General features: G+C 38.8%; 1 protein-coding gene across 2 annotated transcripts in view; it reads left to right on the top strand.

Moving 5' to 3' along the window:
• The first annotated feature begins 1,712 nt into the window (after positions 1–1,712).
• LOC139942229 (peptidylglycine alpha-hydroxylating monooxygenase-like) overlaps positions 1,713–18,332 on the top strand; it is a 26,507-nt gene continuing 9,887 nt past the window's right edge. Inside the window, exons 1-8 of one of the 2 annotated variants that reach the window (XM_071939019.1) lie at positions 1,713–2,101; positions 3,439–3,496; positions 10,990–11,077; positions 12,398–12,504; positions 13,933–14,016; positions 15,431–15,479; positions 16,508–16,575; positions 18,248–18,328. In XM_071939019.1, coding sequence (XP_071795120.1) covers positions 1,871–2,101; positions 3,439–3,496; positions 10,990–11,077; positions 12,398–12,504; positions 13,933–14,016; positions 15,431–15,479; positions 16,508–16,575; positions 18,248–18,328 — 766 coding nt within the window. In that variant the 5' untranslated portion in view covers positions 1,713–1,870. Of the gene's footprint in view, positions 2,102–3,438; positions 3,497–10,612; positions 10,816–10,989; positions 11,078–12,397; positions 12,505–13,932; positions 14,017–15,430; positions 15,480–16,507; positions 16,576–18,247; positions 18,329–18,332 lie in introns of those variants that run through there. The other variant, XM_071939020.1, reaches the window with a different exon arrangement.

The following is an 18,332-nucleotide window of genomic DNA, read 5'->3' as shown; positions in this document are numbered from 1 at the left end:
ATACTTTTAAAACGTCCTTTTCTAACTATATGCATTTCATACCAAACTGTTTCAAACGCTGAAGCAACGTGTTCCTTTAAAAGCAGGACAGTTCTTTCAGAACTGAGAAGTCTCCCTAACCCCCGAACATCAACTCTGCTGTAGTAGAATAAAGAAATACCGTTCTCTCAGAACAAACTCTACCTGGCAAGTAGAGATACACACATAGCCTTGCTCAAGGCAGTCGAATTATTCACTCCGAAAAAAGACCGCCGCTGTATAAAAACCCACCCGTATTCACTGTGCGTAAAACCCACCCGTATTCACTGTGCGTAACATCGCACGACACGATGCCCCCGTACACTATCCGCATGCGGAGGCCGGCAGGCCGACAGCCTTGTAGGATCTGTGTTGAAGCCACTGACCTCATTACTATAATAAGCGAAGAGTTCCCACGGTCAGCTCACTACCATAATGCCCGCGAAAGACGAGACATGCTTACCTCACACACCACCACCACGGACGCATGATAGGGTCCAAAGGTCGTGATAGGGGAAGTGCGTGATTGGACGTCAACATGAATAATTCATTTGCCTCACATCCTGTGTTGTCTGGTAGGTCTGACGAACGATATACATATTCATGAGCTGCATACTAGCATATCCTCGAGCCCCCCCAATTTCGTCCACTATTGGAATTTTTTCAATACAACACATTAAAACGGGAAGATACAGATCCGACAAGGCTGTCGGCCTGACGGCCTCCGCATGCGGTTAGTGGTGTACGAGTGCGATGACTTGTGTGAACAGTATTCGTGCGATGTGACAGTGTGTATACGGGTTGGTCATTCGGTGTGATCGCACACACCATGCACAGGGTATACGGCGGGTGGGTTTACAGCTGCGTCTTTTCGGAGCGAATAATGCGACTGCCTTGAGCAAGGCTAGGTGTTACCACAAACTAAATATATATATTGATAACTCACCATGCAATGTCTCAAATCATATCTAATTTTTCTTCCATTTTGCCAATGATTATTAAATCTTGACGAAAACATGACTTTTTCCGACAGTAGGTCGGAACAGCTAATTAGACTTTATTTTCGTTCTGACAGTTATATTTTTGTGGCTAAAAAAGAACACAAGAGTCGCATAATAGAGAAATAGTGCAATCAAAAACGTAACGTCTGCTAAGAACCACAAATAATGAAAATTTCATATACGTAAAGATCGAAGGTCATTCGATGAACAATCTTATTGAATAAAATAGAAAATAAAATAAAAACCAACATAAGACCGTTGTACTTAGAAAATAAACGTTTCCCTTTGCCAGGCAATATTGCTTTGACGACCACACTTGATTAGTAAACCCATTATTTTACAAAGAACTCCGAAACATGCAACGAGAAATTCTTTGAAATCTCACAAATGGAACCAATGAATTGATTGTTTCGAGCAGACGACAAACAACAAGCTGACAATAGGCGCCAAACGGAACGACGGAAAGAGCGCCAAACATCCTTCTTGTAGAAAACACGATGTGTGTTTCAGTTTCTCCACAACCACTGCGCATGTATTCATACCTTCTCCCTCATCCTAGGATTTCTTCAACGCTTGTCGCCATAGCAACGACTGACGTTTGAAAATGAAGCCCCAAAGAAAGGATGACGCACTATATTATAGCAGTTGGCCAAAGCTCGGTGGCCAGCCGATCTGAATTTCCCCCACTGATGATGCGGTCTGCGTGAGCAAGTCCCCATTAACCATACTACGTACGAGGACGTGAATTTCTCCACACGTACGTATCGTGCAACATCAAACCTGTTTATAATAATCTTCGGCCACAGCATCATCATCAGCCCTCTGGAACAGAACAGTCTTATTACTTAGCAATGATGGCGGACTTGAGTTTGATTCGCTCGTCTCTCCTTTTCTCCCTGCTTGCTGTGGCCGCGGCCAGTGGCTGGGGAGCCTACCCCGATCTGGATTATTTCTACAATCTTTACGGAGACAATCCGGAGTTTTTCGACCCGTCTTCGTCTTCGGAGGAGGAAATCCCGTTTGTTGACGACAATGGATTATTTGATGTTAACCTGACCATGCCGGGAGTTCGACCCCCTAAGGTAATCCTAAACATCACGCTGTGCGATATCATTGCCCGTCTATTCTAAGACATCGCATCAATATTTCCACGCCGTCTTCATTCTTGGTCAATTTAATGATCACTTGCATGCTGTTCCAATTTTCGCGTATTGGAGGGCAGCCACAGCGTGAATTTAACTCCATCTCCAAAACTACTTAATATCTCGATTGATTAAAAAATTGTTATTTTTAGTGATCTGTGACAATAAATCACACGAGCAGTTACAAATTTATTCAAAATGATATGTGAAATAAAAAATGACATTCGGGTATAATGAATATTAAATTGAGTGCAGCAACAAAACGATCTGATTTTGATATCAACTGCAGGGGATATTGATTTTATTTTTTGAAACACGTTATTTTTTTTACACACAAACTAGGAATTATCACTGCTAAAATTAGTGTGGTCTTGAACACCGAATGCCTAGAATTAATCACCAGATTAAGTTTGGTGGTCAATATCACTTCAATTATTTTGATTATACACAGAGGGTGTAGGCCTACACTCCACATTTACATAATCTCACCCCGTCGCTCCCTCTCTCAATAACCACTTGTGTCAAGCATTTATTAAGACCTTTTTCAATATTGCGAGAGTGTTTGTGTTTGATAAACAAACTGAATTATTGTAATCGCTTCAAAGACTACTCGAAATGATGGCATAATTAGTGGCGTGTTCTCATCATTCAACACCATTCTGATCGTTTCTGCGATGGCATACATTACTATTAATAGAAGATTAAAGGCAAACAATTCCTTTGGTTTTTGGAGTCGTTCGATTGTTTTTCTCCTATATAATTAATGTAGATACAACGGAGTGATAAGGGAGCACAATATTGGAAATTTTTAAAACATAAATATTAACATACATGTATTTATTAATTGCACATAACCTTGTTCAATATGGTCATGGTGAAACAACTTCCACTGTACAACAAGTTATGCCTGAAATACAAGAGTCTGTTCACTCTTTTCTCGACTCTGGTGACTAATTTCTGAACTTTGAAGTTTGGTATTTCATGGGATGTAAATGATGTTGAGTCACATCAAGTGTGGATACTGCTGGTGTTTGATGAAACACTTACTCAAAGGTCGTGTGTTCGAATCCCACTCGAGTAATATACCTGTGATTTTTGTCACATCGGAACTGAGTACATGAGTATACACTGCTATCACATTATCTGTGTTTATGGGTAAAACAAAAATGGATATAATTAATCCCCGATGTAAACTTAACATCTTACTCAAAGATGTTTTTAAAATGTGTTTCTAGAATAAGGTTGTAATCACCCAGTGCCATTGTCTTTTCTTGCAGCCTGATACATACTACTGCTACTCCATGCCGCTCTCGGATGACATTTCTGTATCAATCGGTAAGTATATACTGGAATAAATTGGGTGGTTCTGTTTAATCTTCACGTCACTTAGTTCATGACTTTAATAGTATGAGTCAATCCAATGATGGCTTGCTTATTGGTATTTGCTGGTACACCCTCTATGGTACACCTATGATGTGTTCGTCTGCCCTTGTTGTCCATTGTCTTTGTCTTTGTGAGTCTTATTAGCAATGTATAGTAGTTTGTCTTTAGGTTAGGGTACAAAAGCCAAGGCTTCACTTAATCCTAAGTTTTGTCCTTCTGACTTGTTAAAGACAATGGACACTATTGGTAATTGTCAAAGACCAGTCTTCTCACTTGGTGTATCTCAACATATGCATAAAATAACAAACATGTGAAAATTTGAACTCAATTGGTCGTTGAAGTTGCGAAATAATAATGGGGAAAAAACACCCTTGTCGCACAAAGTTGTGTGCTTTCAGATGCTTGATTTCGAGACCTCAAAATCTAAATCTGAGGTCTCGATATAGCAAATTCGTGGAAAATTACTTCTTTCTCGAAAACTAAATACTTCAGAGTTTTATACTATCACAGCTCTCCATTTCCCGTTACACTCGTTACCAAGTATTAGTAAGTTGTTATGCTAAACATTATTTTGAGTGATATTAACCAATAGTGTCCACTGCCTTTTTCATCATCACGACCAATTCCCACCGGAGAATGAACAGCCCTTATCGTAATTTGATACGAGCTTGTCGTACCTCATCAATTAAAACAAAGAGGAAACTATAATTGATGTGGCGGGACATTGTTTTCAACACAACGATTAGTAGATGATAACTGATTGCCGAGACGAAGAAGACCGAGATATGTGTGTAGCGAAATGAACGTCTGTCATCGTTTGCTAGTAATCACATTGTGTTATCAAGTCTGTGTTCCCGTGTATGAGTAGTTTCATGTCAATTCGATTAGGCACTGGACACCTTTGGTACTTATCCAAGACCAGTTTTCTCACTTGGTTTAAAGCCACTGGACTTTGGTAATTGTCAAAGACCAGTCTTCTCACTTGCTGTATCTCAACTTCTGCATAAAATATAAAAAAACCTGTGAAAATTTGAGCTCAATTGGTCGTAGAAGTTGCGAAATAACAATGGGTGAAAAAACGCCCTTGTTGCACAAGTTGTGTGCTTTCAGATGCTTGATTTCGAGACCTCAAAATCAAATAGAAATATTTAATCTCCATTTGGAAGCTTAATGCGTGTTCAATATCGAGTAAATTCAGGTGTTAAAGTCTTACCACTGTCTAAATAACATTACAACCACAGATCATCAAACGCTTTCAAGTAAAACATAAACACAAACACAAACGCTAGAAAAAAACCGGACAGGGGCATAATTTACCATAATATGAGTGGAAATTCAACGTGCCCACGCGATCCATAGCTTTTGTAAATTAAGGCACTTTAGATTGTCCACCGTTTTTATGGCAACATTAGCTGAATCACCGAACACAATATGATGCACACACTGCCATGCACACAAACAACATCCCAAGCAACCAATATCTGAATAGAAATCGTTATTTATAGAAGTCAAGGTTGAAGTGCTGATTTCCTTTGGGTATACGGCTCAGGACTTAACCCCCCAAAACCCATCAATTGGTTATAAACACGAAGGATTTTTTTTGATAACATTTACAATGAAACAGAATTTATAAAGGGGATGAGGAAACCCCATTTGGCCAATCACGCCAAAATGTCTGCGACTGTTGCAAAGGTTTGATAAGATAGCCGTTGTGGTGTAGACCAAACCATCTTCATAAAAAACGGCATTAGCTTTCGTAGCAACAACTACGTCATCATCAGATGAAAGGGACAAGGTAAACATACACGTATAACAGAAAGCAATAAGTGAATGAATCAAACAACAAAATGTATCTAAAGATTTAATGACAAAATAAATGTCAATTTGGCAAAACTATTAATAGTTTACAAGTTATCGGACAGAGGTCAAATTTTATCGTTGGTTTTGTTGGGGTCGTGGGTTCGAATCCCACCCGAGTAAAACGCCTGTGATATTTTTTTCACACGACTAGGGGAATTACTGAGTGTGTATCGGTGTATGGGTAAAAAAAATAACGGTCCCGGATAATTGAATACGTGGTGCGAAACATGAACTGGCAAACCGTATAGAGCAAGGAGGTCGGAGTTTTCACTCAGACGCACATCGCATGTGTGGTACCCAAAGGAGAACCCGTTTTGACGACACTTTGTTTTTAAAGAAGTGCAAAACGAAATGTGTAGAAGCAGTTGGGCCTATATAATGTAAAACAATACATCAAACAGTGCTTATATTGCACTGAAATATATGGCAATGTTAAAATGGATTTAAGATATTCATCGCCACGCAGTAAATTCCCGCGTGCATTGAAACATGGCTAATGGAGAGTCACCACGCTTCACTGTTCAGCCATTAGCTAGTCTTGGTCCCAAGACCATTGGTGTTGCGCGGTCACACACAACCAACGTTCCGATTATGCACGGCAAAAACTGTCCACGCTTGTAATGAACGAACGCTAGCGGGCGCTCTGTTTCTCTGATTTAGAGCTCACCATGGTCTTGAATATTTGCAACGACGGGTCTTAACTTTTTTATTGTTTTTCGGCAAATCTCCCCCGACTTTCCGGTGGAGCCAATCAGAGGCTGCGTTGCGGTTGGCTCATGAATAATTCATCAGTGTTGTGCATGTAGTGTACAATGCATGCAGTAATTCCGTTGCACGACTTTTGCTTTACTCTGTGTGTGGGTATATATGTTTTTATCGGAGTATAATAATGTCCAGATCAGTAGGATTTGAAACTTTGACACAGGGTGGAAATACGATAAAGAAAGGTTTGTGGTACCAGCACAAACATTTCTGTGTATAATGTCCAGATCCAGACACCTGCATTGCCATGATATGCAGCTTGAAATGCGATCGTGGCGTTATGCTCCCGACGTGCCAGGGCCCACACTGATGAAGCCTGTATTGGCTAAACAATTTGCTTATAGTTAGCACAAAATAGTATTGCTTAGCAGAAACTGGTTGCCAGCCAATTTTTAATTAAATTTGAAATTTTGTAGTGCCCAAGTAAATTTTTGGATAGTAAAGAAATTTTGTACAGTATTTTCTGCCAAACAGATATTAACTGGTGGGCCCTGTAGTGTTATTCACAGTGAAAGTTTTTTAATCTTGGGGGAAGGAAATCTTGAGGGATTCAAAAGCGTCTTTGTGAGAACGTATTTTGAAACGTAACCGTAGCTGCATATCTTGGAACGTAAGCGTAGCTTGACTCGGGATTGAAAGCGTACTTTTTGATATTGTAGCGTAACCTATTAGTATCTTGGAGTGTATAAGCGTAGCTGAGTAGCTGCGTAGCTTGGAACGTAACAGTATCTTTTGGTGGAGCGTAAGCATATCTTGGAACATAATTCGTAGCTGCGTATCTTGGAACGTAAGCGTAACTTGACATGGGATTGAAAGCGTACCTTTTGATATTATGGCGTAACTTGAAGGAACGTAAGCAGATCTGTAAGCGCAGCTGAGTAGCTGTGTAGCTTGGAACGTTGACATCTTTTGGAACGTAAGCATCTTGGAACATAAACGCAGCTGCGTATCTTTGAACGTAGGTATAGCTTGACTCGGGCTTGGAAGTGTACTTTTTGATATTATAGTGTAACTTGAAGGAACGTAGACCTATATGCGTATCTTGGAACGTAAACGTAGCTGCGTATCTTGGAATGTAAGCGTAGCTTGACTCGGGCTTGAAAACATACCTTTTGATATTATAGTGTAACTTGAAGGAACGTAGACCTAAGCGTATCTTGGAACGTAAACGTAGCCGAGTAGCTGCGTAGCTTGGAACGTAACCATATAACATTTTTTTTGAATGTAGTCGTAACAATATCTTTTGGAATAACTCATGAGAAATTTCGAGTTTTGATTGCTTGTCCAGCGGCGACTACTGCTATTCAACTCCCAGTTATTTGAGGCGAATAGTCAGGTCATTAAATTCCACTAGTTGCCCAGTTTAATCATTACCTCAAAAATAACTCTTCATTCACAGAATTAAAAAAATAATACTTTGTTTGACAAAATTATGCTTTGAGGGAATTTTGTTTTAGCATTATTTTTATTTAAACCTTTTATAAAAAATTCTCATAATTTTTTTAAGCTACTCACACAATAACACTGTCAATATAACAATATGCGATATTCCTACGTTTTGACATCATCAAAATTACCTGAAAACTCATAACAAAAAGAAATTAGGGGCCATGAATTAAAATGGAGCATATTGGAACGTTGCGATCATAAGAAACAACGGATTCGATACCCGCAAGCTGGGAGTTCATAGCGCCTGGGATTTAACACCTCCAACCCCCACGAGACACGGCATGGGCGGTACGTGATATTTCACAAGGCTTATTTCACGTTCCGATTGCTCCACGCCGTGGGGCCATACAGCGTCCGATACACGGACTCTCTGAATGCTAATTTTACGTTCGATTTTTGACCATTATTTACGATTTCAAATCGTCACGTATCCATAATCTGAATAGGTACCTATACTTAAAATTTCACTGTTTTCCTTTTAATAGGCCTATAATGACCACGGAATCACTCTTTGAGCAAAGATTATTAAAAATAGACCGCCGATCATATTGATCTTTGACTCGATCTAGTTTGAATAGTCATCTTCAATTCGTCACGTGATATGAATATTGCATACATTAAAAGTAATTTACATAGTCTGGCCACGCCTTCAATTTGCAAATATCCAAGACCATGGTGAGCACAGGACATGGTGAGATCCGTAAATCAGAGAAACAGCGCCCGCTAGCGTTCATTTATTACAAGCGTGGACAGTTTTTGCCGTGCATAATCGGAACGTTGGTTGTGTGTGACCGCGCAACACCAATGGTCTTGGAACCAAGACTAGCCATTAGCCCACGCGGGAACAGACATTCATTAACCCCCCCCCCCCCCGTAGCTACCGATGAGAAACATCACAAAGACGATTCAATTGTGATAAATTACGGTTCATGGCCTACGTGCTGCACGACCGAATCGAATGCCACTTTTATGGCAATCTTTGAACCCATAATTCACGCCAGTGAATGCCATATAACAACAACAACAATCCACACATCTATCCTCGCCGCCATTTTGAATTTAAATAGAATGCGAGTGGTGCATTTTTGTTCTTTCCATAATTTTCGGGTAAGATTCAATTAGCAAAACCCATCCTTTAGGGAATGTAACCTTTAGCTTCGTGATCATCGTATATTTAGGTTATTTCATGTTAGATTACTTTTGGCATTATGTGGGAAATGCCATTGTGATTATTCGTAAGACGATCAAATCAAACTAACATGTAACATTTTTTTTTTAAAGGTGGTCACGCTTTTGGGATGTCGGCTAAAATAATTAGAAATGCACAATATGAAAACCGATATTGTTTTACATTACAATATTTTACTTCGAAGTGAACTTTTTCTCAATAACCTTTTCGCTATGGAATAAAAAGTTTCAGCTGTAGTCTTCTATAACAGTGTTATTGCCATCAATATGGTGACATTACTAAACGTACACCTTCCAGGGACTGGCCGAAATATTGGTTTCGAAATTATTCATTCTTGGAATTTTAATATTCTGCTTGTTTTCTGTCCTAAAGATGAAACATGTCTTCTGTTTAAAATATGATATGTTGCAATAAGTATGAACCCATTTTTTTGTGAATCACTCATAATCACATTTATCACGTTTTTTTTTAGGGACAGACAAATATTTGCATAATACTTGGCACATTATCCCCATGCCCCTAGATTCAATGAGAAAAATGAACCGAGATAGACCTACACCATATATACCGGACGAACTAACGTTTCATTTTGTGTATACTACAAAAACATAACTTCACTCATAATACACGACCCATGACACGTCACCATGGCGTCACATTGCCGTCTTCTGGGGCAGAAAAACTCCCATGTTGATGCGTGCCGTTTCGCCCGACGGAGGGTGACCGTTCTGATGGAACGACCAATGAGCCGAAGAGTAGCTTTGTCTCGAGGCTAAAGCAGGCAAGCACCCGCTTTAAATTTCACACGTGGCGTGAATAACAAAAATAGGCACGCATGCAGTACAGTGTACCGTGGGTCGAAGAATGGTTTTTCAACCTCGTACAACTGAGCCGAAAACGATGCTTGAACCCACGGTACAGGCCTTACCGTATATCAAGTACTAACTGTGGTACCGTACAGTTCGTTACCACCATGTGATTAATGCTACCTGGACCCAATTTCATGGCGCTGCTTAGCGGTCGATTTTGTGCTTACTGTGCGAATTCCATTTTATAGCGATGCTAACCGTAAGCACACGAAAAGGCATGCTTACCTTGTGCTAACTGCACGAACATATACGACGTCACAAAAGGAAAATCCACGGTGAACGAGCACTATGGTCGCCTTATTTTTCTGCTACAACAAGTGAAATACGCTTGCACCCTTAGCAAATTTGTCTGCTACAGTAAGCACAAAATGTGCCTTAAAGGAACACGTTGCCTTGGATCGGACGAGTTGGTCAAAACAAAAGCGTTTGTAACCGTTTTTTTATAAAATGCATATGGTTGGAAAGATGTTTTAAAAGTAGAATACAATGATCCACACAAGTTTGCCTCGAAATTGCGTGGTTTTCCTTCTACTGTGCGAACTAACATGGTCGGCCATTTATGGGAGTCAAAATTTTGACCCCCATAAATGGCCGACGTGTTAGTCGACGAGGTAAAAGGAAAACCACGCAATTTCGAGGCTTGTTTGTGTGGATCATTGTATTCTACTTTTACAACATCTTTCTACCCATATGCATTTTATAAAAAACGGTTACAAACGCTTTTCAAAGACCAATTCGACCGATCCAAGGCAACGTGTTCCTTTAAGCAGCGCAATGAAATTGTGCCCTGGTGAATTCAAAGCGTGGTGCTTGCGACTTGCCATGCCTTTATAGTCGAAGAGCAGACCCCCACGCACCGCGCGGTAAATTATTGAGGAAAGTGAGAAAGTCGGTCGTGCGAAACCGAACGAATCAGCATCCGGAATTAGGGGTCTCCCATCGGTCACGATGACAGACAAACCCACGACGCTCCTCGGACATCGATCTCTCATCTGATCACCGCCGACTCAAGTTAAAACAATTTAAGGGAAGATTGAAAGCACACTGTTTCTTCGCTCTCTGAACACGTTTTCTCATGGGATCCAAGGATAAAGGTGGCATGCAAGAAAATCTGCGAATTAAGTTGGGGAGGAAATGGCAAAGTATTTAGAAACACAGTCGTCATAAAAAGATACACAATTTTTTTTGATTTTAAAAACTTCATACCTTTTCCCAAATATTTCATCGAAATTATCTTTCAGTTGATCCTTGTCCTATTGCTCTGAGTAATGATATTTTGATTTTTAAAAAAATATTAAAATGTCCCTCTTTTACAGTTGGATATGACCCGTTGGCTCAAAAGAACACTGCTCACCATATGATATTATTCGGCTGTTCTATGCCGGGTGGCATGGATGACGTATGGTAAGTGTTGTATATAGGTGGCACTTAAATTTCTTCTTTTTGTCGCAAATTCGTATTCTGCGTCAAAGACCGTGACACTATTGGGAATTGTCAAAGACAGTCTTCTCACTCGGTGCATCTCAACATATGCATGAAATAACAACCTGCGAAAATCTGACCACATTTAGTCGTCGAAGTTGCGAGATATAAGAATGAAAGAAAAAAAGACACCCTTGTCACACGAAGGTGTGCTTTCAGAATATGCTTGATTTCGAGACCTCAAAATCTAATGCTGAGGTCTCGAAATCAAATTCGTGGAAAATTACTTCATTCCCGAAAACTACGTTACTTCAGAGGGAGCCGTTTTTCACAATGTTTCATACCATCAACCTCTCCCCATCACTCGTTACCAAGTAAGGTTTTATGCTAATAATTGTTCTGAGTAATTACCAATAGTTTCCACTGCCTTTAAAACGGGTCACAATTTCTAGATATCGACGAAAGTCTTGAGAGGTTATGTCCACGCAGGAAGAATTATCTTCAAATTACAATCAATCTGAGAAGTAATACATGTAATAGAAGTATATTAATTTATTTTTTTACCAATACACCAATGTGTGTTAGCACTGTATACTCAGTACTTCCCGAGTCCTGTGAAAAAAAAATATCACAGGCATGTTACTCGGGTGGGATTCGAACCTGTGAATATTTAGGCTCAATCGGTCTTTGAAGTCTGGAGAAGTAACGGGAAAATCCACCCTTGTTTTCACACGTTTCGCCGTGTCATGACATGTTATTAAAATAAATCCGTAAATCTCGCTATAGAGAATTTATATTGTTTAAATGTTTTCTCAAAAAGTAAAGCATTTCATGGAATAATATTTCAAGAGAAGTCTTTCACCATTACCTTCTGTAAACCCTGTAAATTATTTGTAAATCTGTGAACTTGTTATTTTTTTTCTGTACCGATCAGTGTCCATTGGCTAGAAATAATTATTACAAACTGTTCTTTAACTGTTGCATTTAATTCTGTAAAATTGTACCAATAATACTTATACTTTTAAAGGGAAGGTACATCATTGGTAACTGTATCCCATCATAAGTATAAAATAACAAGCCTGTAAAAAATTTGGGCTCAATCGTCATCGAAGTTTTGAGAAAATGATGAAAGAAAGTTATTTGTAAACTGTGAACTTTAAATTTTGTTCTGTTGAGAAAGTGTCCAATGGCTTAAAACCGTAAAATATGAGACAGTTGAAGAATGAGGAAAACTGAGCTGCAATGAGTCCTATAGAATTGAACTATTGGTAACCGTTTTCTCTGTGTTTCTTTTGACTGCAGGAACTGCGGCGAGATGGAAGGGGCTGGAGGCAACCCTCCATGTCTGATGGGTGAAAAGATCCTGTACGCTTGGGCCATGGATGCTCCAGCACTCAAACTACCAAACGGTAAGTGAATCATGAAAAAACACTCCCCACCCCAAAGCTTAAAGATGCTATGTCAGATTTTTGGCCCCAAACATTAAAAAATATAATTTTTTTTAGTGAATGGTATTTCAAAGAGTATCACCTGATCTAACGAATTTTTTAAAAACTTTTACTTGTAATGGTCAGGAACCATGACAAAGATTTAAAAGGTTTCTTATATTAAACACATAAGAATTGGTCACGTGATAAAATGTTGGGATCCCGACAAAAAATAATTTTGAGCTCTTTATTTCACTGCTACTAATAATTGGCGGACGTTTTTGAGCAATGGCTCAAATGAAAGCTTGTAACTTTGTCGACCTCCATCAAAATACCTCTTGAATTTTAAATCAAAACTTTGGGGTCAAATCAGCCAAAAATCTGAAATAGCATCTTTAAACAACGTTGCCTTGGATCGGTCGAGTTGGTCTTTGAAAAGCGTAGATAACCATTTTTATAGAATGCCTATGATTAGAAAGATGTTTAAAAAGTCGAATACAATGATCCACATCAGCCTCGTAATTGCGTGGTTTCCTTTTACTTTGCGAACTAACACTTCTGCTATATGGGAGTCAAAAGGGGAAATTCCCCCCTAGCACGCAAAGCATATTCCGCTACAATACATTTCTCAGATTTTCTCAAATTTTGGGAAATATATTTTTTTCCCCATTTGTTTTTTCTTCATAACCGGTAACCACATTACTTGGGTTGTCGGACAATGAATACTGCTCTTTTGAAAGCGCTTAAAATCATGGTTTCTTGAAACGAGTCACAATTCTATGAAATTTACTATCGGGCGAATTTCCAGGACAATTTCTTGAATTTTTTTTTGACCACCTTGTCTAACCCTGGGTATACCTATTTGTCATACTATCATATGAACAATGCATCAAACATGATTTCCATGGGTTTTATCTCTTAGAAAAGTGGTTCATTGTTTAAAATAGTTGCGATAACGTAACCCTCCTGCCGACGGCAGCTACGCCGTCGGCAGGAGGGCTACGTTATCGCAACTAGGTTTAAAAGGTCTGTCGTATTAAAATTAAAAAGGAAGCAAAAGCCATTCTGGCTTAAATAAATGTGGAACTATTGAAACAATACACTTGCCAATTGGGGCACTACGAGGCTGTATCATTTTGAATATGGGCAAAGGGGCCTTCTGGGCAATTAAAGATGTAGTTTACTTGTTTTCCCTTTTTTTTCTCGAGAGGGAGTATTGCACGTGCCTCCTTATGCCACTGATGCTAGACTTGGTGCCAAGTCTGTGATCGTAGCGTTCAGTCTACCCGATAGGCAAACACATTATTGCCTGATATAGCGCGCCCTCTTTCTGATTAACTTTCGTCATTGGCCTAATTATGCATTTCCCCCACTTCATAATAACTCCTACATTTTGACATTTATATCTAGATGTTGGCTTTGAGGTTGGAGGCAACACCGGCATTGACTACCTTGTTCTACAGGTGCATTACAACAATGTCGACAAATTCAAAGGTAGGCTTTATAAAGATTCCCCATCAACAAATACAATATAAAATAGATGTTAAATTTGCATCGGGAATAAAGAATATTAAGTTTGGTTTTTACCCATACACCGATGTGTGTTAGCACTGTATACTCAGTACTTTCCGGAGTCCTGTGAAAAAATATCACAGGCATGTTACTCGGATGGGATTTGAACCCACGACCCTTGCAATTCTAGAGCAGTGTCTTACCAACTAGACTACCGAGGTTGCCCGGTAGCTAGAGGCAGTTCGAATTCTATAAGAGATGTTAAATTTGCATTTTGGTTTTTACCCATACACCGATGTGTGTTAGCACTGTATACTCAGTACTTTCCGGAGTCCTGTGAAAAAATATCACAGGCATGTTACTCGGATGGGATTTGAACCCACGACCCTTGCAATTCTAGAGCAGTGTCTTACCAACTAGTGTTGAGTAAAAACCAAAACTAAAATACAACATAGAAAGGTTTGCGGTAACACCATGTCATGATAATCTATCAATCAATGAGTGTGAGTGGTTGTAAAAAAAAACCTTGATTTAAACTCAACGTTTCGGTCAGTATGCTATGATCTTCTGGAGAAAAAAAATCTACGAAATTTCAAAGACAAGCAAAGGTGAGTGTGACACTATATATAAGCCATAGCGGTATAGACTGTGCAAGTCTCGCGCAGATTTGAGCTTCCGGGACCACTGTGGTCCCAACCTTATGGAGTTTTACGTTGGGGAGATTTCGTTTCGTCTATTACTTTAGTTCAATATAGTTTATGACCATAAAAATGACATATGTTGTTAAAAATGTAATACTAATTAACAACATATATAAAAGTAAAAACAAAGTCAACATAATAATGAAGAAAAACCGATATTTAAACTTGACCTCAGGTCAGGTTACTTGTACAAAATTAAGAATTTGTGCCCATCTCCGATCACGAAACTTACGCAGACGCTTGTTTTGGCCGCGCCAGGTGGAAAGCCTTTTCATTGGTCGCTTAGGCGTCGGCTTCCTCTTTAAAATGCGTCACGCGTTTATCTAACGCCATTGCGACCATCGTGCGTCCGCGTATAAACCAGCTTTCAGTAGTTTCACATTCGGGCGTAGATTTACAAAAGGGGTTTCAAAACATTTAAGATCAAACAAACATCCTTGTCCCAGAGTTTTACTTTTGTCTATACATAGACTTTAACCGATAATTGTGTATTTGTTTAAAAAGCTAAAACTAATTTAAACAAGCTCTTATGGGTATTTTTGTTGTTCAGATTCGGCATTAAGAACAAATTAAAGCAAAGATTTGATTCATAAAAAATTAAGTTCTTCAGTTGTCGTGTTTTCTCGCTCCGGTGCGCGCGAGACTTGCACAGTCTATTATAACTTTACCCATTTTTGGTTGTTTTCTGTTTGTAGATGGTTCACGTGACTACTCAGGCATTGATATGCAAATGACATTCCAACAGTAAGTTCAAATCCAATTTGCATAATTTTGAATAATGTAGAATGGCACTAGCAACAGAAGAAACAATGTTGTGTGACATGGGAGGGGGTTGGACAGGTTTGGAGTTTGATGTGTATTGTGAGAACAAAGACTTGGAACCAAGTCTAGTGTGGTGTTAAAGCCATTGGACCCCTGCGGTTCAGAAAAAAAATTAAAGTTCAAAGATTTACAAATAACTACACGGTTTACAGAAGGCAATGGTGACAGACTTCTCTTGAAATATTATTCCATGAAATGCGTTACTTTTTGAGAAAAAAGCAAAACAATATAAATTCTCGTTTACGGATTTATTTTAAACACATGTCATGACACGGCAAAACGCGCGGAAACAGGAGTGGGTTTTTTCATTGTTTTCTCCCGACTCCGATGACCGATTGAGCCTTAATTTTCACAGGTTTGTTATTTGATATAGAAGTTGTGGTACACAAAGTGTGGGCCTTAGAAAACACTGTTTACCGAAAGGGTCCAATGGCTTTAATATAACAGCATCGAGGTGGTATGTCCAAAAAGAAATTTACCGAGTTTGTGTGAAGTAGAAGCATTGGTAAGCCCATCATTTTTATAAAATTTGGGACCACTGATGGCAAAAAAACACCAAGGGTAAGTTTAGTAAAATTCTATAAAATATGGGTAATTAATTTTAAAAATCACAGAGGGGGGGGGGAGGGGGTAAGTTGAGCAGTTGAATCCAGTATTTTCATCAAATTTGGATAACAAAATGATGGAAACAACAACAATTTTGGGTATCCAGAGCAGGGGTTAGCTTAGTATTTTTGTAGCAAAAATGGGCAAAATGAGCCTTGCATGTTTTCCCCCCAAGAATTAAATATTTGAAGGTAAATATAAAGTCAAACGGGTAAATGAGCCTTGAATTTTGTGAACATTTTTTCTTAAATCTGATGCAGGGTTTTGGAGAAGCGAACAAAAAAAGAAGGAAAATTAAAATGTTTGATAATTTACAAAATTTGTAATTCCATTTTAATTTTCAGGCAGGATCACAAAGCTGGGGTGTACTTCATGGTGACAAATGATGGCAACATTAAAGCACATGAAACAAGTAAGGCAATTATGACAGTATTAGTTCTGAATCAGACCATTCACAAAAACAGGGTTAGCCCTTAATGTTTTAGAGATCAGTCATTAGGACCAGGGCCCAATTTCAAGAAGCCTGTTAGCACAAAAAACTTGCTAAGCACAAAATAGTATTGTTAGCAGAATCAGGTTACATGTACCAGCCCAAGTTACATTAGATTTGTATTGCTGAAGCTGGTGCATGACCCCCTCTATTTTTGCTTTGCAAAGAAATTTGTCAAGCAGTATTGTCTGCTTAAAGATGCTCTGTCAGATTTTTGGCCCCAAACATTAAAAAATAGTTTTTTTTGAGAGAATGGTATTTCAAAGAGTGTCACCCGCTCTAAGGAATTTTTTTAAAACTTTTACTTTTAATGGTCAGGAACCATGACAAAATTTTAAAAGGTTTCTTATAAAACACATAATAATTGGTCACGTGATATATTGTCAGGATCCCGACAAAAACTAATTTTGAGCACTTTATTTCACTGCTACTAATAACTGCTACTCAACATTTTTGGGTCAAATCGGCAAAAGAACTTACATAGCATCTTTAAAGGCAGTGGACACTATTGGTAATTGTCAAAGACTAGCTTTCACAGTTGGTGTATCTCAACATATGCATCAAATAACAAACCTTCAAAAATTTTAGCTCAATTGGTCATCGAACTTGCGAGATGATAATGAGGAAAAAAAACACCCTTGTCACACAAAGTTGTGTGCGTTTGGATGGTTGATTTTGAGACCTCAAGTTCTAAATCTGAGGTCTCAAAATCAATTCGTGGAAAATTACTTTTTTCTCGAAAACTATGGCACTTTAGAGGGTGCCGTTTACTCACAATGTTTTATACCATCAACTTCTCCCCATTACTCGTCACCAAGAAAGGTTTTATGCTAATAATTATTTTGAGTAATTACAAATAGTGTCCACTGCCTTTAACAGCTTTATGAAATTTGTCCCAGGTCCCATCCTGCCATGCGTAGTTCTTATATAGTGACCCCTTGGAATATCACATGCAGCTACTGTCGGCCAGAGTCACCATTTTGGGAGTAAAATCATACATAAAAAAACAATCGTAAACATGTATAAACACTATCTTGCCTGAAATATGAATTGCTCTGTAAAAAACACAGGAACATTGACTCCCAAAATGGCGGGACCAAGATTGCTGTGATGATGACATAAGGTGACCAGACCCCTTGCATATTGATGTCACAATTTCAAACAGCATCCACACTGAGAGGTCAAAAGAAGACGCTCTCATCGCATGCATTTTGCGTTAGGCATAATGTACACTCTTGGAAGTTTCAACAGCCTGGGATGGGGTGGATCTCACAAAGAGTTAGGACTTGTTTTATCTTGAATTAGGGCGAATTACTCATTCTAACTAAAGACTAGCCTTAAGTTTTTAATATCTCCCAGGACTAGTTCTACATGCAGTTAGTACTAGTCCTATATTTTTGAAATCTATCCCTGTTCAAGGGTCGTTATTCCTTATTTCCACCTGATACTGCAGTGCTCTGGTCTTGAAAGCAATTTACAAATATAAATACATTGCTATTAATATTATTACTATCAAGAACACAAACACTTGCCAAAGTAATTTTACAGACAGAATTCAAACTGACTAACCCAAATTTCTTTTTTATTTCTCAAGCTAACCTGGAGGCAGCCTGTGTCTATGACGACGCAAGCGTACTCTACCCGTTTGCTTACAGAGTGCACACACACAAACTTGGTAA

Source organism: Asterias amurensis, chromosome 9, assembly GCF_032118995.1.
Source record: "Asterias amurensis chromosome 9, ASM3211899v1".
Classification (NCBI taxonomy): domain Eukaryota; kingdom Metazoa; phylum Echinodermata; class Asteroidea; order Forcipulatida; family Asteriidae; genus Asterias; species Asterias amurensis.
This window is presented reverse-complemented; position numbering and strand designations above follow the sequence as displayed.